General features: G+C 36.6%; 1 protein-coding gene across 2 annotated transcripts in view; it reads right to left on the bottom strand.

Annotated features, from left to right (window-relative positions):
- Positions 1-25,859, bottom strand: part of LOC149612710 (GAS2-like protein pickled eggs) — a 55,307-nt gene that overhangs the window by 12,204 nt on the left and 17,244 nt on the right. Inside the window, exons 1-3 of one of the 2 annotated variants that reach the window (XM_089858187.1) lie at positions 10,476-10,749; positions 6,248-6,504; positions 5,349-5,757 (exon numbers count right to left, since the gene is read on the bottom strand). In XM_089858187.1, coding sequence (XP_089714313.1) covers positions 5,349-5,502 — 154 coding nt within the window. In that variant the 5' untranslated portion in view covers positions 5,503-5,757; positions 6,248-6,504; positions 10,476-10,749. Of the gene's footprint in view, positions 1-5,348; positions 5,758-6,247; positions 6,505-10,475; positions 10,750-25,859 lie in introns of those variants that run through there. The other variant, XM_089858186.1, reaches the window with a different exon arrangement.

Below are 25,859 nucleotides of genomic sequence, written 5' to 3'. Positions count from 1 at the left end.
GGTTTGAACGGAATTCCGGGTCATACGGAATACCGGTTTGAACGGAATTCCGGGTCATACGGAATACCGGTTTGAACGGAATTCCGGGTCATACGGAATACCGGTTTGAACGGAATTCCGGGTCATACGGAATACCGGTTTGAACGGAATTCCGGGTCATACGGAATACCGGTTTGAACGGAATTCCGGGTCATACGGAATACCGGTTTGAACGGAATTCCGGGTCATACGGAATACCGGTTTGAACGGAATTCCGGGTCATACGGAATACCGGTTTGAACGGAATTCCGGGTCATACGGAATACCGGTTTGAACGGAATTCCGGGTCATACGGAATACCGGTTTGAACGGAATTCCGGGTCATACGGAATACCGGTTTGAACGGAATTCCGGGTCATACGGAATACCGGTTTGAACGGAATTCCGGGTCATACGGAATACCGGTTTGAACGGAATTCCGGGTCATACGGAATACCGGTTTGAACGGAATTCCGGGTCATACGGAATACCGGTTTGAACGGAATTCCGGGTCATACGGAATACCGGTTTGAACGGAATTCCGGATCATACGGAATACCGGTTTGAACGGAATTCCGGATCATACGGAATACCGGTTTGAACGGAATTCCGGATCATACGGAATACCGGTTTGAACGGAATTCCGGGTCATACGGAATACCGGTTTGAACGGAATTCCGGGTCATACGGAATACCGGTTTGAACGGAATTCCGGGTCATACGGAATACCGGTTTGAACGGAATTCCGGGTCATACGGAATACCGGTTTGAACGGAATTCCGGGTCATACGGAATACCGGTTTGAACGGAATTCCGGGTCATACGGAATACCGGTTTGAACGGAATTCCGGGTCATACGGAATACCGGTTTGAACGGAATTCCGGGTCATACGGAATACCGGTTTGAACGGAATTCCGGGTCATACGGAATACCGGTTTGAACGGAATTCCGGGTCATACGGAATACCGGGTCATACGGAATACCGGTTTGAACGGAATACCGGGTCATACGGAATACCGGTTTGAACGGAATACCGGGTCATACGGAATACCGGTTTGAACGGAATTCCGGGTCATACGGAATACCGGTTTGAACGGAATTCCGGGTCATACGGAATACCGGTTTGAACGGAATTCCGGGTCATACGGAATACCGGTTTGAACGGAATTCCGGGTCATACGGAATACCGGTTTGAACGGAATTCCGGGTCATACGGAATACCGGTTTGAACGGAATTCCGGGTCATACGGAATACCGGTTTGAACGGAATTCCGGGTCATACGGAATACCGGTTTGAACGGAATTCCGGGTCATACGGAATACCGGTTTGAACGGAATTCCGGGTCATACGGAATACCGGTTTGAACGGAATTCCGGGTCATACGGAATACCGGTTTGAACGGAATTCCGGGTCATACGGAATACCGGTTTGAACGGAATTCCGGGTCATACGGAATACCGGTTTGAACGGAATTCCGGGTCATACGGAATACCGGTTTGAACGGAATTCCGGGTCATACGGAATACCGGTTTGAACGGAATTCCGGGTCATACGGAATACCGGTTTGAACGGAATTCCGGGTCATACGGAATACCGGTTTGAACGGAATTCCGGGTCATACGGAATACCGGTTTGAACGGAATTCCGGATCATACGGAATACCGGTTTGAACGGAATTCCGGATCATACGGAATACCGGTTTGAACGGAATTCCGGATCATACGGAATACCGGTTTGAACGGAATTCCGGGTCATACGGAATACCGGTTTGAACGGAATTCCGGGTCATACGGAATACCGGTTTGAACGGAATTCCGGGTCATACGGAATACCGGTTTGAACGGAATTCCGGGTCATACGGAATACCGGTTTGAACGGAATTCCGGGTCATACGGAATACCGGTTTGAACGGAATTCCGGGTCATACGGAATACCGGTTTGAACGGAATTCCGGGTCATACGGAATACCGGTTTGAACGGAATTCCGGGTCATACGGAATACCGGTTTGAACGGAATTCCGGGTCATACGGAATACCGGTTTGAACGGAATTCCGGGTCATACGGAATACCGGTTTGAACGGAATTCCGGGTCATACGGAATACCGGTTTGAACGGAATACCGGTTTGAACGGAATTCCGGGTCATACGGAATACCGGTTTGAACGGAATTCCGGGTCATACGGAATACCGGTTTGAACGGAATTCCGGGTCATACGGAATACCGGTTTGAACGGAATTCCGGGTCATACGGAATACCGGTTTGAACGGAATTCCGGGTCATACGGAATACCGGTTTGAACGGAATTCCGGGTCATACGGAATACCGGTTTGAACGGAATTCCGGGTCATACGGAATACCGGTTTGAACGGAATTCCGGGTCATACGGAATACCGGTTTGAACGGAATTCCGGGTCATACGGAATACCGGTTTGAACGGAATTCCGGGTCATACGGAATACCGGTTTGAACGGAATTCCGGGTCATACGGAATACCGGTTTGAACGGAATTCCGGGTCATACGGAATACCGGTTTGAACGGAATTCCGGGTCATACGGAATACCGGTTTGAACGGAATTCCGGATCATACGGAATACCGGTTTGAACGGAATTCCGGATCATACGGAATACCGGTTTGAACGGAATTCCGGATCATACGGAATACCGGTTTGAACGGAATTCCGGATCATACGGAATACCGGTTTGAACGGAATTCCGGATCATACGGAATACCGGTTTGAACGGAATTCCGGATCATACGGAATACCGGTTTGAACGGAATTCCGGATCATACGGAATGTTTTCGCCCAACATTACTCAAGAATCAAGAGCAAGACACACCACTATTGTATTCAATCTTCATCTCTTCAAATAATACAAATGGAAACCTTCCATAAACGGCGTCACACAAGGGGGGAGGAGTTTCTGAATTTGTGACGGTCCGTGACAAGGGGGAGATTGGCGTATGCTATTCGTGGCGTCACATTCAACTTTAATTTTGTTAGGAAGTCGGTGTATAAGAGGGGCGGATTGGCTCTCTTTCGTGATAAAATAATAAAAATAAAATTCTAAATACCACCGTTGAAGCCGGTTTGAGTCCAGAATTGAAACCGTATTGATTCCGGAATTGAAACCGTTTTGATTCCGGAATTGAAACCGTTTTGATTCCGGAATTGAAACCGTTTTGATTCCGGAATTGAAACCGTTTTGATTCCGGAATTGAAACCGTTTTGATTCCGGAATTGAAACCGTTTTGATTCCGGAATTGAAACCGTTTTGATTCCGGAATTGAAACCGTTTTGATTCCGGAATTGAAACCGTTTTGATTCCGGAATTGAAACCGTTTTGATTCCGGAATTGAAACCGTTTTGATTCCGGAATTGAAACCGTTTTGATTCCGGAATTGAAACCGTTTTGATTCCGGAATTGAAACCGTTTTGATTCCGGAATTGAAACCGTTTTGATTCCGGAATTGAAACCGTTTTGATTCCGGAATTGAAACCGTTCTGATTCCGGAATTGAAACCGGATTGATTCCGGGATTTTTCGGAGCGTAAAAAGAATCCGGAATTCCGGAAAATTCCGGATTTGACATCGTCAAATACCGGTTTCGGAATTTTCCGAAAACCGCCATCCCTACCCATAACCCAAAATGAGAATTTTTATTTTGAACATTTATATTTAACTGCTTCTAACTTTAGTTGTAATTGAGGTAGATTAAATTTGAAAGTATGATAAGAAAGAGCGCATTCCTTACAGTAATCGCTCCGAGTATCATTAATTTTGATGCATAATTAAAAGAGTTACTTAGCAATTAAACAAATTGGAATTAAAAGTGAGAGTCATTTTGTATTTACAAAACTGTTAATCCTCTCTATCCTATAAAAAATAGCAGAGTATTCATGACGTACGCGACATCTTGTTTATATCCTTGAGGGCTTAATAATTTTGAGGGGCTCATGAAGGGGGGGGGAAGAATGTCAGGAATTAAAATTAAAATCTTGTACGAAAATAGATTTAAAAAAATTGAAAACATTTTCGATTGCATTGTCTGAATTTGATTTGGATCGTGTCGACCTACACGGGTCAATGGAGCGCAAATATAATATAATAGCGACATTTTTAAAAAATGTTGGCCCAATATAATGAATTTAAAAATATTATTTATTAACTCATGGCCATCACCATCACCACCTTTGCAGGGAAATTACAATTTTTCGTAATAATTAACGCCCTTTTAAGATTTAATTGTCTATTTTAAACAATCAAAGGGTATTTTTGGATTAAGATTAAAACAATGAAGCTTAAGATTTAAAATTAAAAAAAATTTATAAAAAAAAATGTTAAATTAAATTCGTTATGTTAATTTATTTTTTTTTTTTTTAAGTTTAAAAAAAAAAGGAAAATTGGTTTTTAAATTTACGAAGGTTGCCTGTAGCGGAAATAGCATAACCGTAGTAAGTTTTGGGCCAATTTTAGCTTGTTTTTTTTTTTTTTTTTTGGTAGAGACAGAGGCTGGTCGTAGCCACAAAGCCGAAACCGTTGAACTTTCCCAGGCATAAAAGATTTTTGCCAATATTTTTCCCGAGTCGTTTTATTTTGATAATTTTTGCCAACGAGTTGCTTGATAATAAGATTTTATTTTTTTATTTACACGTCGTGTTTGTTTTTCAATTGATCCAAATCAAACTCAGAATAATAAGATAATAAAAATGAGTAAAATAAAATGGAAATTTTATTAAAAAAGCTTTAGGGGGGAGTTCTGGTTTTTATATATAAATTTTAAATAAAAATAAATCAACGAACCTTATCTGCAAGGGCGTAATTTAATTTATTAAAGGGGTTAGAATGGACCATTTTAAATATGTGAAAGAGTAATGAGCAATTGCACCAGTATCATGATTTGACAGAAATTTCAAGGTAAAACACGTGGTTTTATGCATCTTGGACTGACTTATAAGAGTGACTGATAGTAGTTATAGCTATACATAGAGATGTGAAATTACCGTAATTTTTAAAATTGGTAATTTACCGGGTGAATTACCGATTAAAATTTTGGAATAACAAAAATTACCGTAATTTATGGTAAGTTATACTTTCACAGGCTTATTACCGCGGTAATTTACCATTTTAAAATTACGGTAAGATATATCACATCTCTAGCTATACAGATAGACATGGATCCAAGATGGCGACCATCACTACTACCGACATAATTTTAGTTATATAGGAAAAAGCTTATTCCGTAGAGTAATCGCACAAAGTATCGTTAAGTTTATCTAATTAGAGAGCTATTATTATTAGATATAATCAAGTTAAAATCACTTACCCAATATTTTTCCAATCCATTCGGCCACATCTTCTTTAAGGGGTAATAAATGTTCGTCTTGTTTTTGGGCGATTTGTCTCTCAATATGGTCGCCTTCGACCAAGGAGATTTCATCACTGTCGCGTCTCCAGGGTACGAATGAACCAGTTGCCATTTCGGCAACACTGTACCTTCGCCGACTCGTAATTTAATAATACCTTTTTAGAACCGGCGACAACGCGATGAAGTTGAGTTTAATTTTAAGTTTAAATAGTTATTGATTTCACTGAAGTATCACCACCACGCGCGCACGACAGAGAGAGAGATGTTTTAACTTGAATTATTGGTAAATAACTTTGGGGGTTCCCATGTCTTCTTTTTTGCAGTTGACAAACACTTTATCTTATCGATTCTTTATCTCACAGATAGTCTAGTTTAGGGAGAGAGAAAAAAAAATTAAGACAAATATTAAAGATAAGACGTACGCTAGTTTCTTTCAAGTTCAGGGGAATTTTGGTTTATTTTTCCTTCTAAATTTGGTTATGGTAATCTTAGTTAAATATATATAGTATCCCTTTAGTTTAAAGTGAGAGTGAAATGGTCGTATAAATGATATTGATAAAATAATATCGAAATTATTAAAAAAAAAACCTTAAATTAAATTATTTAATTTTTCAAACTTAACGAGAAGTTAATTAAGAAGAAAATTAAGTTTTTATTAACGAATTTCGATGCTATTTAAAAAAATTTATTATTATTGTTTAATTCTTCCTTTTTAAGAAATTCAAAATTAACTAATAGTGACGCTTTTTACTATATTGTACTAACTACACTAAACCTTACCTTAAACTATAAAATAAATACGCAATTCAACATTAACGATAGCAAACTGTGATGAAATCAAAACAATAAATAATAACCTTTTTCTGCCAGAGAGAGAGGGAAACATTTCTGGAACACGCGTGGGTCGAGAAAGCTTGGGGCGCTTGATAAGACCGTCCTGTCCGACTTTTAATTTCCCTTTTGTTATTGCGACTACAAAATTCCGTTCATCTCTCTAAATCATCTCGACTTCAAAATAATAATTCATATTTCTTTTTCATTCGTTCCCCCTTATTCCGGTTTGGCCAATTTTCCTCGTTATCTCTCGGTGTTCTTTAGATTACCTACATTGTTTCTGAAACAAGTAAAAAAATTAAACTCGTACAAATTTGTTTTTAATGACTTAAAAAAATATTACTAGTTTAAAAAAGAATTAAATAAAATAAAATAGGTATTATTTGAACTGACACACAGACAGAGATGATTTTAATATTTCTCTTGGTATATTATTAGCACGTGAGAATAATGTTATATAGGATAGAAATAAATTTATAATGTCTCGTGGATTTTGGCGCGAGATGAATTATATATAAATATTTGGCGGGAAAAACGGGCGCGTGCGAACCACGCCCACGTGCCATAGTGTTGACGCGCGCGTTTTTATACAGTGACAGCAGCTGAGCCGCGTTTTGGTGCACGCGCCAGTGGTCAGCTATAGCGATAATCAGCGTAAACGATTCTAATCGAATAGAGGGGAACGGAGGCAGATGATAGGGATCTATCATACAGAAAAGGGCAACCGTTATGCCAATGTTAATTGTACCGGGGTTTGACTATATCGCCCCGAGGGACACCGGGAAATGTACGTAAGCACCCAGGCGATCACTAAGAAGAAAAAAATAACGTAAAAATTGTCTTAGGAAATACATACAGAGTGGTTAAGCTAAATCGTATCAACGAAAGTACTTTAATACAAAATGGGAGGGTACATATAGTGGTATGCGTCAATCAATCAATTTCGAGTCCGAAAATGTATTTAACATCTATACTTCAATGACCACCCATAAGATTTTGTTTGACCCCATTAGGGACATGTACTGAACATCCCCTAACACTAGTTAAAGTTACGAACATTGATTGGAAACAGTGTTTTACGGATGACCCCCTTAAATTTAACATAAGAAACAATGATAGACTAAGGGGTCATCATTAAAACACTCCTGCAATCGTAATTCGTATTAGTGGGTAACGTTATTCGTTAAAATTTAAATGAAGAATTTTGTGTTTAAATATATCTTAACCACACTGTCTGTCGATATGGTGAAATATTATATTTTTAAAGTGAAAATTCGCCCATCTTGATAATTTAGCGTGTAACGCGTGACGTAACGCTTCACGTCACAATGGCTGCCGTGACACTTTTGACCTATAGTGATAATAATAATTTATATATTCAAGTTTAAACTTTAAAGTCAACTAGGCTAACTACAAAATTATTTCCGACTTATTTCGAGTTTAAACATTGAACTCAAAACGATTAAAGACAAGTTTGGTGGTAAAAAGACGAAGTCGAGAACTCGAGATCAGTTCAAATTGATAAAGAATTTAATTTCTTGAGGGCATAAAGGATTATCTATATGTTTAGTTTCGCCCCTAACATATAGAAGCCTGTTTTAGTACCTGGGTTATTGATATTATTGGGTGTTTCAAATTTGCCAATTTTTTACCTCTCCGAGTGACGTATGTCACGGAGAGGTTCCAATTTCGACGTGTCTGTGTGTGTGTGTGTGTGTTTGTGTGTGTGTGTGTGTCTGTCTGTTGTTATTGACTTACACCCCAGGGGACCGTGTTCGCAGTTTCCGAATTGAAGCAAATGTGTTCGCTATTTCCGGACCGTATTCACAGTTCCCGGAAATTTCAAAACTTGAACCTATCCACAAATCAACTGGCCACTATTACTTCATCTGACTAGTCAATTGTCTATTCTACATGAATACCAATCTGTACTTATTGGCTTCAAACACCACCATTTTGTGGTCTTTGTCCATTCCACATAGACACCAGTCTGTACTTACTGGCTTCTATCACCATCATTTTCTGGTCTTTGTTTTGTCCATCCCACATGGACACCAGTTTTTACACCTGGCATCTAACACCACCATTTCCCAACTTGTATTTTAAAGAGTTGAGTTGGGAATTTATATATATTTATTTATTTTTTTTAATCTGAAGAATTAAAAAATATTTCTGCTGTAATAAACCGCCCATTATTGTTCAAGTCGGACCTAAATTTTATAGAGATTATTGTTATTAAAATTGGACCTCGCCCAGTAAAGCATTGTTATCGAAATAATGAGAAACAAAAAGATTTCAGATTAATCAAATGAGTGATATTGAAATTAATAAGAAATTAAATTGAATTAATTATTTTGAAATTAATAAGAAATTAAATTGAATGAATTATAATGAAATTAATAAGAAATTTAATTGAATGAATTATAATAAAATTAATAAGAAATTAAATTGAATAAATTATATAGAAATTAATAAGAAATTAAATTGAATAAATTATAATGAAATTAATAAGAAATTAAACTGAATAAATAATAATAAAATTAATAAGATATTAAACTAAAAAATAATATTAAATATAATACGAAATTAAACTAAATAAATAATAATAAAATTAATAAGAAATTAAACTGAATATATTAATAAGAATTTAAATTGAATAAATTATAATAAAATTAATAATAAATTAAACTAAATAAGTAATATTATAAATAATAAGAAATTAAACTGAATAAATAAAATTAATAAAAAATTAAACTAAACAAATACGAATATATCCAACAGGTATATTTCAAAATAGGTACAACGTAAGAGAAATTAATCCCAGTTATTAAATTTGATTAATAGGTTCAGAGGCGCCAGTAATATTTTTTGTACAAAATAAATTGGTTATAAAGAAAGCGTAGCCAAAACACACACCCCTTTTGGGATAAGGGCAGAACGTGTTAATATTGCTTAAGGAAATATTAAACGAAAGTGAGTTCACTGCCAATCAATTAAAATAACTGACATCCCCAAGTTTCTAAATTTTCATGAAAATATAGGGTTAGTCCCCCTATTATCGGACGCTCCTATTATCGGACACATTTTTAAAAAGTTGTTTATAAAACTGCCGGGGAAAAAAGGAACACTGTAAGTTACCTAGTTTTAAAGAGGGTGTCGAAATCTGTATGTTGCATGTAAAAACAGAGAAGGGGCGCGATGTCAGAGGAGGAAAGCGCGAACGAACCAGATATCCAATTTTTTTGATTAATTAAAACTAATTGAGGGGCCGGAAAAATTCTTCCCCCCATTTTTAAATCGTGTTTTGAGGTATATAAATAGAAGCCAACTATAAGTTATGTGTATGGCTGTAAAGTCCGAATCTTTTTCTATAAATTGCTACTTTAACAGTTAGTTCTAGGTTTCTTTACATGAAAATAAAACGCGAATCGTATCTAATGTAGAAAACCTATTATCGGACAGCTTTCAAACCGTTTTAAAGACAAATATTTAACGTAGGCTTACAATAAGAGAGGGATTGTAAATATTTAATGCTTAAAGCGGTTAGTGATGTTCAGAATGGATCCAGAAGTGTCAGAGAAGTAACAATTTTCACGGGTCTTTTATTGTTAAAAAAAATTGGTATTCCAATTGAGGAACCATTGTCCGATACAGAGATCCAAATGTCCGATAACGAAGACCCACTGTCCGATTCTGAGATCCCAGTGTCCGATAGCAAAGACCCACTGTCCGATTCTGAGATCCCAGTGTCCGATAGCGAAGACCCACTGTCCGATACTGAGATCCCAGTGTCCGGGCTACAAAGACCCACTGTCCGATACTGAGATCCCAGTGTCCGGGCTACAAAGACCCACTGTCCGATTCTGAGATCCCAGTGTCCGAGTTGGATGTATAGGCGTCCGATAAATGGAACATGGGTGTCCGAATCAACATCCAAATAGCCGATAATAGGGTACGATACTTGCCGAATAAAATCCATGATTGGGACAACATTACATCGTTCTTTTGGAATTATTTCTATACCATTAGGTGCAGAAACGTTCAAAATATATATTTCATAAACTTTTCAAAGGTTTTCTGTGATTTCCTTACATTTAACCATAATTTTTTAAAATGTGTCCGATAATAGGGGGACTAACCCTAGAACACGATATTATATTGAAATAAACGGAGGGATTAGTCACTATAAGGTAATCTGATCGTGATTACCCAATTCATATAAATATAAATAATATTAATATTAAAAGTTACCTTTATAGAAATTGTTCCCAGTGACACTGACGCGTTCAATAAAAACCCTGGCTGTTGACGCGGTGTTTACTTATGGTTATTCCATTCACTCATAGCTTATCGCGTCTCTTCATCCGTATTTACACGAAACAAACCTAATCTCTTCTTAAATCTCTACTTATTTTAATCCTAATTAAACCAACCGTAATTAAGATGATGATGATGACGTACTTGTACATACGTCAAGCCTAAATTCCTAAGCCTAATTCTATAATAATAATTGTAGGCGGCGCTATTTAAAAACGGGACTCCCGCTTTAGTTGCCGGCTTTACACTCTCTGCTCTGAACTCCTCGTTGGCGGACCTTTCTTCCCGGTACAGTAGAAAGGGGGGATTGTCGTTGCCATGGAAACGGAAAAGGGGATAGATATATCTCTTTCTCTCTCTCTATAGCGGGCCCGTTTGTCCACTTAGCTAACCCGAATGAAGACTGTATTATCTTTATAGGGAAATTAGAATAGGGTTGTAGGCTTCTACTCTATTCGGGTTTCTTAAATGAAAGAAGCTATCGATTGAACGGAGGCATCCTGCACGCGCTCGTTCGGTCACCAACTGGCTCGCGCGTGAATTGTTTTTTCTTTTTTTAGTTTTTATTTAAAGTGTATTTGACACTGTATATTTTTACCCTCAAACTCTCCTTAATATTTCTCGATTTATAACTATTCACAGACACTTTTAAATTCAAGTTTTAAAGAATTCACGCGCCTTTTTTTTTTGGTTTTTCATTTAAAGTGTATTTGATACTGTATACTTTTACTCTTAAACTGTCCTTAATATTTCGAGATTTATGACAATTCACAGACACTTTAAAATTCAAAGTTAAAGCTTTAAAAAATACCGCGTAATTAAAATATTAATTTCAATATTGGCGTAATTAAAATTAGTTAATTAATTAACCTTGGGACCTCTTACTTTATTAACCGAGTAACGTTAATTAATAATTTCGATTCGCACACCTCCGGGATTTAAAAATCTCCTATATATTCAACTTTTAATAACATACATAACAACCAAATATAATCATAGTTATTACTGCAAAATTTTAATTACGATTAGTGTTTGATGGCGAAAATTAAAAACGAATTAACAGTGGCGACAGATAGACTTCATTCATTCATTAAGAACCTTCCTAAAAACATTTTCATCAAACGAATATTTTTTTATTCATCTTTTCTGTTTTAAAGGGAGAGTGAAGTGATTTCAATTCATTGTAAATTGCCAGGTAGGATAGGGCTGGTTTAAACGACGTTATACTACCCCTTTAAGGCGTAGTGAAATTTTCTCTAGCCCTGAAGGAAAGGTGGTACGGTACACTCTAATAATCCGTTACGACAATATTTCGCTATTCATTTAAATTTGTCTCTTTTTTTCTTCGTAATATTTAACCTTGGAATCAAATCCCCTATCATTATTTTCCTCTCAATCTCAATCTTCTAGAATTACAGATCCCCTGAAAAATCACGTGATGTAGAATAAAAACAATACGTAATTACTTAAGCCCCCCCCCCCACACTGACATTTATTTATATTTCCAGTATGAAATTGGATAGTTTAGACTTTAGTGACTTAATCCGCGCTGTCAGGGCAACCTTTTTAACCTATATAATTTTCCACGTGCAGCCTAAAATTAAAATGAAAATCGAGTCGAGCACGAGCGTTTTAAAATATTTTTACGCGGGAAATTTGTTAACACGTGACTTCTTAATCCACGTGCTAAGAATTTTTATTAATTCAAAAAAAAAATAGAAATTCACACGCTGAATTTCAATAAAGCGCTCGAGATATAATAATTTATTTTTTGAAGATGTCTCGAAATGGGGGCGGTTTAAAAAGCCTACGTTACGCTAAAGTTATTGCGCAACGCAAGTTCAAGGAAATTTTTTTAATAGAAAATCCGTGGTTGCTTCTAGCTAGTTAGTTAGTGTGGGCTCAGTGTAGCGTTCTCCCGCCAACACAAACATGCATTTATTAAATCTTCAAACGTTTTTCGAAACTTGGTATTTTTCCCACGCTTCTATCAAATATTAAATAACACCCCCTTCCTTACTCCTACCAAGGAAGATGGAGATAGGGAAGTTTCGTGTAACCAGAAGTGGTATGAGACTAGAAGTGAAGGGCTCTAGCATTGATAGTAGATCCTGGCAGTAGTGAACAAATTTGAGGATTTTATGCCGCTTCCATCGCGGAGAGAAAAAAATTGGTCGAGTTCCAAAAACATTTCTTACCCCCTTCCCCTCAACCTAAAGCGGCGAAACACGGACCCGGCTCCTTGAATCTAGTTCGGCCGTCTACCACCGCGAGCGTCTCACGTTTTGGAGGGGAAATTTCAGAAACCGCCACTAGAGGGCCAACCGTTTGTGTTTTATCAAGTCTTTTCACTGATGCCGAGTGAAGAATTTGGTTAGCTCAATACTTCTAGTATCATACCACTTCTGGTGTAACGCTATAACTCCGGTCGCCCAAAAATCCCGTTTTCGGCTTGGATGTGCATGTGCGCACTTTTCTCGGGCATCGTGTTGAGGATAGGCGGCACTACTGGTTTCCAACCGAGACTGCGCAGTTCAAACTAACGCCGAATATAAGTCATGTGACCTGCTACATTTCGTGGAGAGAGATTCCTATACTGGCCAAACTTCCCTATCTCCATCTTCCTTGCTCCTACCGCCCGTTTTAGGTGACAACGATTAAAGTCTATTAGTGAGAGGACAATCATTGTCAGGAAGTAAGCTATATTAATTTCCCGCCATTTGTTTTATAATGCCCCACCACGTGTTGATAAAGTCGCCTAGAGGGGACGGACATTGTTAAAATTAAAATCCTATACCGATTATACTGGGTGCATGCGCGTGGTTCAAGTGGTGTCATGTGCGAGGCACCATGCCTAAGAGGACCAGGACAATACCCTATAAAAGTAATTTAACGAATGACCCCTAGGGTTGGTACTGGTAATTGGGAACACTTTTTACAAATCTTTGAATAACTTCGGTTGCGCTAACGTTAGACACCTGAAACTTTCAGGACATGAAATTTGATTCTTTAGACATAATTCGCTATGATTTCAGCTTTTTAACTCTTTTAAATTTTGCACAATATCCTATTTCCAAAACCCCTTAGAGGAACCCAAATGTGAACAGTCGCTGGTAAATGTAAACACCCTGACCCTAAATAGTGAACGCGGGACCCAAATGGGAACACTAATGCTAATCGAATGGGAGGAATTAAAAAGGCCCTAGTTAAAAAGCTACCATTACGTAGGGCCTAAATTCATGCACCCGGATTAAAGTTTACGCAGATTTGATAAGTGATAATAGGATAATATAGTTAAAAACAATACCTGAGTCAAAATGCTCCATAATTTGTTGAGAAGTCACATTTTATTCAGCCCCTAGCATAACAGCTGACTCGCGATCCCGCTTTCGCGCCCAATCAGTAGTGGTAGCTACGGCCCTCTTACGGCTAAATTGATAACTTTACTAAAGGCGCGAAATTTGAGTCTTTTATTGGGTCAATGATGTATTTTAAAGTTAATTATTATCCGAAAGTAGCTTGTTTACACCACTGTTACGTTTAATCTTTTAGTAAAATAGCTTAAAAAGGATTCGAATTAACCTTGAAACGTCGTGTTCACATTTGCAATTTTTACTTGGTTTATTCCAACTCTAGTTTTGAATCGAATTCCGAACCGAAACGAGAGATTTTAATATCAATTTTATAGCGAAAAACGTGATCTATCTAACGATTAAAGGTTTGTTATCGTGGGATTATTTTAACTCTTCCTAGAGCTTATTCCCCGATGGTATTGTATTAAGCAACACCTAAAATTGGCATCAACTTAAGTTGATCAGTCCGAGTTGGTGCGTATATTGGTCCGTATCTTTCATCCACGTATTCCTACAATATTCTAACCATTTTTATCGTAATCCTCGATATTCAATCTACAAATTGAGCCCTTTAAAAATGAATTTGAGCTGCCCAAAAATTAGTTACAAAATTTTAAAGAAAAAGTGTTCCCATTTAGAATCGTTCCCAATTACCGGTACCAACCCTAGACTTTTTAATTACTTTTGCCTCTGTCTGAGAGTGTCAATGAATGGGGTACCCTTGAGCGGTGAAAGATTAATTAATTTTGCAATTAAAAATAAATTAAATACAGTTGGAATTAAGTCCGCGTGCGCCGGCCGCTTTTTAAAATTGTTTATGGTTACGATTTTATCTGCCATTTTTCGGAGCTTTATTTTGAAAGGCTAATTTTTAAAACCATTACGAATTAAAAATTAATTAATTTAACAAAACCGCCGTCATTTTAATTAAACAAACTGTAACTGCGTGGGATATTATAACTAATTTAAATAATTTTAAATCCCCCACCCCCATCCCGTTTTCAAGGTCTTTTTAAAACACTTTTTAAACTTTTGAAACATCATTTCACGTCATATTGTTAAGTAACTGTAAGTGTAGGCGCTATATTTGACTTTTGACCTTTTATTTTCTTTTTGGAAAATGGTACTGTTATAGTTTTCGTCAAAATTATTTCGATTTCCGTTATCTTTTGTTTTTATTGGTCAATATCGTTTCTTATAGCACAGGTGTTGTTGTCCGGTTTATTTTTTTTATGGCATCTGACGCAATGCGGCTCTTGTTTTCATCTTCCTACGTTTTTTAAAATGACTTATTTTTTAAAATAGCTATATAGCTTCCCTGGGGAATAATTAACTAGAGGGTGTAACCGTATTTTCTTGGTGAAAGAGAAACCAAAATCTTTTTTATTTTTATGACATAAAAAAAATACCGACGTTGTAATATTATTATAAATTGAAAAGTCGTCCCTTACATGATATATTGTCTATATTAAATTGAAAATTATTATTTCTTGTTTGTAACAGTTTTTATTTAATATTTTTTTTATTTAATTTTTAATATTTTTTTATTTAATTTTTAATATTTTTTATTTAATTTTTAATATTTTTATTTAATTTTTAATATTTTTTAATTTAATTTTTAATATTTTTAATTTAATTTTTAATATTTTTAAATTAATTTTTAATATTTTTTATTTTATTTTTAATATTTTTTATTTTATTTTTAATATTTTTTATTTTATTTTTAATATTTTTTATTTTATTTTTAATATTTTTTATTTTATTTTTAATATTTTTTATTTTATTTTTAATATTTTTTATTTAATTTTTAATACTTTTTTATTTGATTCGATTTGATTTTTCATACTTTTTTATTTAATTTTTAATATTTTTTTATTTTATTTTTAATACTTTTTTATTTTATTTTTAATACTTTTTTATTTTATTTTTAATACTTTTTTATTTTGTTTTTAATATCTTTTAATTAATTTATTTCGATTTATTTTTCTTTGTGGGAAAGCTAGCTAGAGTGATTATTTTTCATCATACCTAACCTAAACTAACCATAAATCGTTTTAAGAAAACAATGTCCCTTCTCAAAAATATGGGAACCTTCAATCACTGTTAGACAACACCCACGGCTTTCTTTTGTTAAGTTTGACAATAAAGAAAAATAGAGACACACACCCTGGTTATAATCCTACACTATTACTGTTAGTAGTTAACATAACATCGTTGCATAGTACTATTCAGAAAATTACCATTTTTAACTGACCTTGAAATAATTTGAAATATTACTCAATCTAGAGTAATAATTAAAGCCAACAAGATTAAAAAAAAATAAATAAATAAAACTTTGTATTTCACGTGCCACTTTTTCTGCATTTTTTTTTTACATTTCACGTGCTAAATTAAAACTATTTAATTTTTAATCTGGTAATTTCACGCGATATATATCCTCAATTTTTTTAACGAAATTCCTAACAAGTTTAATCAATATAATTAATTATAATTCAATGTTAAGATATTCCCAAATTTTGTTAACCCGGTAGAGCAGTACATCCTGGGTCTTCGCTAAGTTCAAGGCATTCCTTCGGGATCAAGGGTCATAGTTAATTAAAATACATTAATTAATGAAATTGGTAATTTGTAACATATAGAGCAAAAACAAAATAGACAATTTTCTCTACGTGTATTTCTTAGAATCGGTGCAATTTACTATTAGTAATGCAAGACATCAACATATGTCGTCGTAAAATTCAGCGTCTAAGAAGACATGGATAGAACGGGGGTGTATTGAAAATACTGTAGCATGATCCATTTTCGGTTGAGGGAGAAAGAATTACTGGGATACCTCCTGCTGCAGGCGGGCCCCCCCCCAACCCAAATGCTTTAGGGTGGGCCCCTTGTTATTATTCCATATAAATATTGATTATTTTCTGTTCAAGTAACGAAGTCTGTCGCATCATAAGATATGTTCCTTCCATAAGTTTGTTTAATTAATTTCTGGTAACTTAGAAACTGAAAGGCTTGTAATTTTTGAGTGAGTGAGGTAGGTCATAGATTCGAGGAGGTAAAGCGAGGGAGGGGCCTAGTGAGTGAGGCGCTGCTGTCAAAGGTGGCTTAGTAATGCGGAATAAATAGGACCTAGATCATGGAATAGATCCTAGCTGCAAAATTAATTAACCACCACCGAGTGTACTTAGAACTTCAATTTAATTCGCTTCCGTCGTTCTCCTTCTCGAACTAGTTATCTCGAGCTGCTGTAAGTCTCTCAGTAGCATTACGAACTTGAAAAGGTAGTGTCATACACTGACAAGTATTTGCACAGGTGTGCGACGGGCTTGGAACGTTTCCCTAATGTTTTCACTATGGGACTAAAATATTTAGGCAAAAGTACTGTACATGTGTATAATATTTGAGTGACTTGGTTTGAAGACAAAAACCTCAAACCTCAAACCTCGGTTTATTTAATAAGAATTTTGAGGGAAAACCAAGCTACTCAAATACTAGTGGGTATATCCTTATAGTTACGTCTGTCGGCCTCTCTTCGCCCAGTCAACAAGTAATAATATACAACGGGGAACCATCCATTACCCTCTAAAAGTAACGTGACCCTAATCCGAACCCCGACCACGTTTTAGAAGGGGCCCTCCTTAACCAAATCAAGGGAGACATACCATTCAATGTTTATCCATATTAATAAATGCAATACACTCAAAGGTACGTTACTCAGTGATAATCATTGATGTAAAATACTTTGGCGTCTACTAGCTTTATTTACTCGGACATTGTAAACACTAAAAGGGTTGGCTCGGAAGTAATTATGATTTGTATTAAATATAAGTGAAGGCCGCAAATTTTAATCTCACAATATATAAAATTTTTTGAATTAGCTTTTCAAGTGCTTGATTGAAATTTTTTTCTGTGTATTTTATATCTATTAATTTGATTGTACTTGTAGATTGTAAAGAGTGTTGTAGTTGTACTATGTTATGACTAGAGTGAGTTCTTATAGGTGCAACAGGTGCAGCGAGATAGATTATTAATTCGCCAGGGTAAAATTCGTTTATACGTCAGTTAGTTCTTAATTGTAATAATACTTAGTCAAACGATGTATACTGTGCATGTGTATCTGTTGTGTAGTGGTTATCTCATCCGCTTCGCTCTCGGAAGGCCCCGGGTTCGAGACCACGTGGGTACGGAGAAATTCTTTTATGCTAGTTAGTTTAAATTCGCTACTAATTTAGCTCAAAGAGGTTAAAACATCGTGGCGCAGTTGGTAGCGCCGTTGAGCCATTACCTAAAAGATCAATCTTGTTAGGTGGCCAATGCCCGAAGTGGTCAGTATCCCACAGTGGATCAGTGCTCGAAGTGGTCAGTATCCCACAGTGGATCAGTACTCGAAGTGGTCAGTATCCCACAGTGGATCAGTACTCGAAGTGGTCAGTGCCCGGTGAAGTCGTGTCTAATGAGGTTCGTGCTCAGATACCGAAGTTTCTCTTTTACGGTTAGTTTTTAATTCAAATGAGATTTAGTCAAACGATGCTCACTTGTGTATGTATCTGCTGTGTAGTGGTTATCTCATCCGCTTGACACACCGATGGCCCCGGGTTCGAGACCACGTGGGTGCGTGAAGTTTCTTTTACGCTCGTTAGTTTAAATTCACAACTAATTTAGCTCAAAGAGGCTTCAATATTGTGTATCGTAGCGCAGTTGGTAGCGCCATTGAATGCCGGTGGCTAAAAAAACAATCTTCAAAGATGTTCAGTGCCTAGTGAAGTTCGTGCTCAGATACCGAAGTTGTTTTTTTAGAGTTAGGATTTATTTCAAATAAGATTTAGTCAAACGATCCGTACGTGCATACGAATCCTTAGTGTAGTGGTTATCTCATCCGCTTCACACCTGGAAAGCCCCGGGTCCGAGAGCATGTGGGAGCGGAGAAATTCTTTTATGCTAGTTAGTTTAAATTCACTACTAATTTATCTCAAAGAGAATCCTACATCGTGTATCGTGGCGCAGTTGCTAGCGCCGTTGAATGCCAGTGCCTAAAAGATCAATCTTCGAAGTTGGTCAGTGCCGTTGAGGTCGGTATCCCATATGGGGTCGGTACCTCGAGATGAGGTCGGTATCCCGTTTGGGGTCGGTACCTCGAGATGAGGTCGGTGTCCCATATGGGGTCGGTACCTCGAGATGAGGTCGGTATCCCATTTGGGGTCGGTACCTCGAGATGAGGTCGGTATCCCATTTGGGGTCGGTACCTCAAGTGGTCAGTACCGCAATGAAGTCGTGTCTAATGGTCCGTGCTCAGATACCGCAGTTCTTTTTCTTAGAGTTAGTTTTTAATTCAAATAAAATTTAGTCAAACGATCCGCACTTCTATACGTGTCAATGGTGTAGTAGTTGTCTCATCCGCCTCAAATCCGGAGAGGCCCAGGTTCGATACCGCGTAGGTGCGCCGAAGTTTTTTCATGCTTTCTAGACCGAAGGTCTTTTTTTATAGTTAATTTTTATTTCAAATAAGATTTAGTCAAACGATGCCCATTTGAGTATGTATCTGGTGTGTAGTGGGTATCTCATCCGTTTCGCACCCGGAAGACCCCGGGTTCGAAACCACATAGGTGCGGAAAATACTTTTATGCTCGTTTGTTTAAATTCACAACTAATTTAGCTCAAAGAGATTTCAACATCGTATAACGCGGCGCAGTTGGTAGAGCCATTGAATGCCGGTGCCTTAAAGATCAATTTTTGAAGATGGTTAGTACCCGATGAAGTTCGTGCTCAGATACCGTAATTATTTTTTTATAGTTAGTTTTAAATTGCAATACGATTTAGTCAAACGATGCCCATTTGTATGTGTATTTGTTGTGTAGTGGTTATCTCATCCGCTTCGCGCACGGAAGGCCCCGGGTTCGAAACCACGTAGGTGCGGAAAATACTTTTTTGCTCGTTTGTTTAAATTCACAACTAATTTAGCTCTAAGACGTTTCAACATCGTATAACGTGGCGCAGTTGGTAGAGCCAATGAATGCTGGTGCCTTAAAGATCAATTTTTGAAGATGGTTAGTACCCGATGAAGTTCGTGCTCAGATACCGAAGCTATTTGATGTTAGTCTAGCTAACTTCTCCCACAAAATCCTCCCAAGATACGTTAAGTGAAAATGGATGTAACACAATTATTCCAAGTAGTTCATTATGTATTCCTAGTAGAGTCGGGTTCCCTGGCTTTAATATTCTCTGTGATGAGTCATCGCATTTTAAATTACGCTTGGCGAAGTCCAAGTGACAACCGCGTTAGGGGGAAGGGAGAAAGATCTAGCTGTGAAATTTTTCCCCGTGCCTGGAATTCGTTACCTGGCTTATGTAGTTTAGTTGAAACGACAAGCTGAATCATCGTTACTTAATATTTGAACGCGAGTTGATCGCATTTTAAGTTTGAGGTACACGAAGAGACCATGTTGTCGAAGCGCAAAATGTAATTAAAATTTAATTACTAAGGTCGTGCTTAACCTCTGCACACATTATAGACTAGTGACACCCCGTGTTTGTTTCCCCATAGGGCTTAATACATTTAAAAGTAATTGACTGCTATTGAATGTCTTTTCAAGAGAGAGTAAAAAAATGGCATTGGTAGTTATTTTTCTATTGATGTTGATACAGTCAATGGTGAGGATCTGCCATTACCCTATTTAGGAACGAGGGCAACTTATGAGATGCGGTGTGTGACCCTAGCTTAACTTTTGGCTTTTTACCTCTCCGAGTGACGTATGTCACGGAGAGGTATTACACTCAACGTGTGTGTGTGTGTCTGTCACCGCGTTCGCAGTTGGGAAATCGGAGCAAATGTATTGTTAGTTTCCGGACTGCGTTCGCAGTTCACAGAAATTCGGAAAACTGTCGCTACTTGATGGCCTCTAACACCACCATGCACTAGTCTTCCGTCTATCCCACATAGACACCAACCTGCAACATTGGCTTCTAACATCACCATCAACTGGTCTTTCATCTATACCACATAGTCACCAATCTGCAACACTGGCTTCTACTCTATTATCGCTGTTATGGTTAAGATTTACGCGGCGATCAGCTAGGGTTACGAGAAACGTCTAGCCTCCCTAAGGTGGGATCACCACCGAAGGTTTTCGCAATTGCGCACTTTCTTAATATTTACTGGGAGACGATTGCTATATATACCCTAGATTTCCAAAACGTTGGCAAAGGCAGTACGCCAAAATAATAGTTTAAGTTCAAACGATATTACGAATAAAGTTTCTTAAAACGATGTAAGTATAACTAAAGCAAATATCTGACGAAGATAATAATTAATATCAAATAAATTTAAGAAATTGTTTAAGAAAAACCTCTATCAATCAAAACTTTCTAGTCAAAGTTAATATAGGACGAGTAATGAAGATTGCGTATGAAGTCGAAACAATATACGCATTTCATAGTCAATATAGAGCGAGTAAAAAAGACGTTACTCCATTGTATTACAAACCACGGAAACTCTTTTGCAAAGCTAATATCGGATAACGTTAGTTAATAAAAAACTGAGTAATTCTAAGGGAGCGGTAGCTCCCTTAGATAAGGCCTGATGACGGCTTTAATGTATAAGGAAGGTTTTTGGATTGGTTTTAACTTTTTTCGTTTTAAGTTTATTGTTTCGAAATTTTTCTACTGAACTAAAATCCGGGCCCTTAGTATGTGGTAAAAATTTCAAGATGATCCACCTAATAGTTTATTTTATAAAGCATAAAGTTGCTAAGGGTGGTTTTCATTTCCATAAAATTAATCACAGATTTTGGCGAAAAACTAGAGAATCTCCATAGAAATAACATGGGAAATTTTCCAAACTTACCCATTTTGTAACTACCCTTACAAAAATAACTATACGTTTGATAGATTTGAAAACGGTCTTAAATGAAAGCCCCATTTTTATAGTGGGCGCCAATTTTTGTTTCATTAAGAAAAACAAAGTTTAAGTATTGTTTTTAATAGTTTTAAGTACCTGCTCCGAATTACGTGGTTTACCTTTAAACTGTGGAACTTAAGACTTTTTTGCTTGGGTTAAGTAATAAAGAAAGTCATTCTAGGACTTACGTCGTTTTACTTCGGATAATCAAATTGGTAGGGCAATTAGCTAGCTTAATTGTCATTATAACTTTTGCGCGTCCAAATAATTTAGTTGCGAAGTACAGATTAAACTGAATTAAACAAAATATGCAATTAAAGATAATTAAACAAAATAAGCAATTAAAGATAATTACCAATTATAGGTAATTAAATTTTTACACGAGTCTAAACTATAACATCTGTTTGTGTACAAGTCTACGGAATCTGTTTAAGCGCAGACCTACAGAATATTTTTGTGCAAAGGAGTATAAAATCTCTTTGTGCAGAGGCCTATGCAATCATTTCGTGCACAGGCCTATGGAATATTGTTTTACACAGGCCTCTGGAATATTGTTTTACACAGGCCTATGGAATATTGTTTTACACAGGCCTCTGGAATATTGTTTTACACAGGCCTATGGAATATTGTTTTACACAGGTCTACGGAATGTTTTTGTGCAAATCTGCATGGAATCCTTTTGAGTATAGGAGTATGGAATCTTCTGTGCACAGGTCTATGGAATTTTTTGTTCATGGGTCTATGGTATATTTATTTGCACAAGTTTGAAGAATCTTTATTTGCACAAGTTTGAAGAATCTTTATGTGCACACTAGTCTGAAGAATCTTTATGTGCACACAAGTCTGAAGAATCTTTATGTGCACACAAGTCTGAAGAATCATTATGTGCACACAGTCTGAAGAATCTTTAGTTGCACACAAGTCTGAAGAATCAATATGTGCACACAAGTCTGAAGAATCTTTATGTGCACACAAGTCTGAAGAATCTTTATGTGCACATAAGTCTGAAGAATCTTTATGTGCACAAAAGTCTGAAGAATCATTATGTGCACACAAAAGTCTGAAGAATCTTTATTTGTCCAAGTGAAAAATCTTTATTTGCACAGGTCTACAACTTCTGTTTGTGCACAGGTCTATGACTTCTGTTTGTTCACAGGTCTACGACCTCTGTTTGTGCACAGGTCTATGGAATCTGATTTGCTCATTTCTATGACATCTCTTTTTGCGCAAGTCAATAACATTTGTTTATGCTCAAGTCTAAAACATCTGTTTGTGCACAAGTCTAAAACATCTGTTTGTACACAAGACTAAAACATCTGTTTGTACACAAGACTAAAACATCTGTTTGTGCACAAGACTAAAACATCTGTTTGTGCACAAGTCTAAAGCATCTGTTTGTGCACAAGTCTAAATCATCTGTTTGTGAACAAGTCTATAACACCTGTTTGTGATCAATTCTATAACACCTGCTTGTGATCAATTCTATAACACCTGCTTGTGAACAAGTCTATAACATCTCTTTGTGCACAAGTCTATAACATCTCTTTGTGCACAAGTCTATGACATCTGTTTGTGCACACGCGAGTGACTTCTGTCTGAGCAAAGGACTACGGAATATTTTTGAGCACGGGTCTACGTATCATTTTTGTGCAAATGGGTATGTAATCTTTTTGAGCATAAGGGTTTGAAATCTGTTTGAGCATAGGGGCATTGAAAATGTTTGTGCATAACTCTATGGAATCTGATGTGCACATGTCTATAACATCTCTTTTTGCGCGAGTCTCCGACATTTCTTTGTGCACAAGCCTGTGATTCTATTTGTGCACAAGTGTACGAAATATTTTTATGCATTGGTGTACGGAATATTTTTATGCACAATAGTACGGAATATTTTTGTGCACAGGTGTACGGAATATTTTTGTGTATAGGTGTATGGAATTTTATGGTGAAAATGGATTTGGAATATTATTGTGCACAGGTGTACGGAATATTTTTGTGAAAATGGATACCGAATATTTTTGTGCACAGGTGTACGTGATAGTTTTGTGCACAGGTGAACGTGATATTTTTGTGCAAATGGGTAAGGAACATTTTTGAGCATAGGGATATGGAATGTTTTTGTGCAGAGGTCCATGGATTTTTTTTGTGTACAGGTATATGGAATGTTTTTGTGCAGAAGTCCGTGGAATATTTTTGTGTACAGGTATATGACTCATGTTTGTGCACAAATCTAAAGAATGTTTTGTACACCGGTCTAGGACATATGATTGTGCACAAGTCTATGGCATCAGTTTGTGCAAAAGTCTAAGGTATGTGTTTTTGCACAAATATTTGACATCTATTTTTGCACAAGTCCATGGTATCTGTGTGTACAGGTCTACAAAATATGTTTGTGCACAAGTCTGAAGAATCTTTATGTGCACAAGTCTACGGAATATCTTGTGCAAATGTCGATGACATCTCTTTTTGAGGAAGTCTATGAAATCAGTTTTTTACACAACCATATGACATCTGTTTGTGCACAAGTCTATAACATCGGATTGTGCAAAACCGTGTGACTTCTGTTTGTGTACAAGTCTGTGGAATCTATTTGTGCACGAATCTACGTAATATATTTGTGCGCAAATCTATGGAATCTGTTTATGCGCTAGTCTACGGCATCTGTTTGTGCACGGGTCTACGGAAAATGTTTGTGCAAATGGGTGTGGAATATTTTTGAGCATATAGGGGTATGGAATGTTTCTGAACAGGTCCAAGGCAGGTTTTTGTGCACAGGTCCATGGAATATTTTTGTACACAGGTCTATGTCACATGTTTATACAAAAGCCAATAGAATATTTTGTGCATAGGTCAATGGAATCTTTTTGTGCACAGCACAGTTTTATGAAATGTTTTGTGCGCACGTCTAGGAAATATTTCTGTGCAAATGGTTATGGAATAGTTTTGTGCTATGGGTATGAAATCTTTATGTACACAGGTCTATGGAATCTTTAGCGCGCAGGTCTATGGAATCTTTATGTTTTTTATTTATTTTTATTTATTTTTATTTTTATTGTACTTTTATCAATCGGATTTTCAATATGGAATTTTTATATAGAATGTACAAAACGCCACGTTCTGCTTAAGCAAAATGCTTGAGCGCAGAAGGCGTACATGCTTATAACATGTTACTTTTCGGACGGATATTTTTTTTTTTTTTTTTTTTAACGAAATTTACCAACCAAACCAATTAGCTATTATAGAATATTTTGTTTTTAACCATTTTTGTATCTCCACTTTATATCGATTTAGATTATGTTCAACTTTAATTGTTGTATTTAGATAATTAAATATTTTAGGCCCATGAAATGTAACATTTCGTTGGCTGCTTGCCTTTCGAAACTTGGGGATTTGGAAGTTAAGAGAATCTTGCATTCTAGTGCAGTGCTCATGGGTATACAGGGTGTTTCTGAAAAGTCCATCACAAATTAAGGGGCGTGTTTATGGGACCAAACTGAGCGGAAAGTACCAAAGAACATGGGGTGTACAACATTTTGTTACGGAGATATGGCCTTCCAAACATTCGCCCCTAAAACAAGGAAATATCCAAAAATGAGGAGTAACACTTAAGACCGACTAACCAGCTTGTTTAAAATTACTAGACAATTTCAATAGCCTTTAATCGAACAATTGATTTCTACCTTTACTAATCAGAAGCGTATAAATGAGTAGAAGTATGCCTACGGTGGTAATGTAAAATTAATCCCAAGTGACATGATGTTTCAAGATCTTCCCAGCACCAAGTAAAATGGTTCTGATTGAAGGGACTTTTATTAGCACAGCGTAAACAACGTTATTTTCAGGAATTAGTCCAAATGTCCACGGGCGGCATTACAAAAACGAGGCAGTCTTTCGAATGATACTTGGACATGTTGGAAGATCCCTGGCTTGTTCCTGTTATCTCAAACCGTAAAAAGCTACGCAAATCTTCATCATCACGGACAACACTCTTGTACGTTAGGTATGACCTTGAGAAAACCTAAAAGGACATCTCGAATGTATTTGAAAAACCCATCTCCAATTAAGGGGCGTGTT

This window comes from Phalangium opilio, unplaced genomic scaffold, assembly GCF_054372755.1.
Source record: "Phalangium opilio isolate 3A_F unplaced genomic scaffold, DU_Popi_V2 ptg000232l_1, whole genome shotgun sequence".
NCBI classification, from domain to species: Eukaryota; Metazoa; Arthropoda; class Arachnida; order Opiliones; family Phalangiidae; genus Phalangium; species Phalangium opilio.
This window is presented reverse-complemented; position numbering and strand designations above follow the sequence as displayed.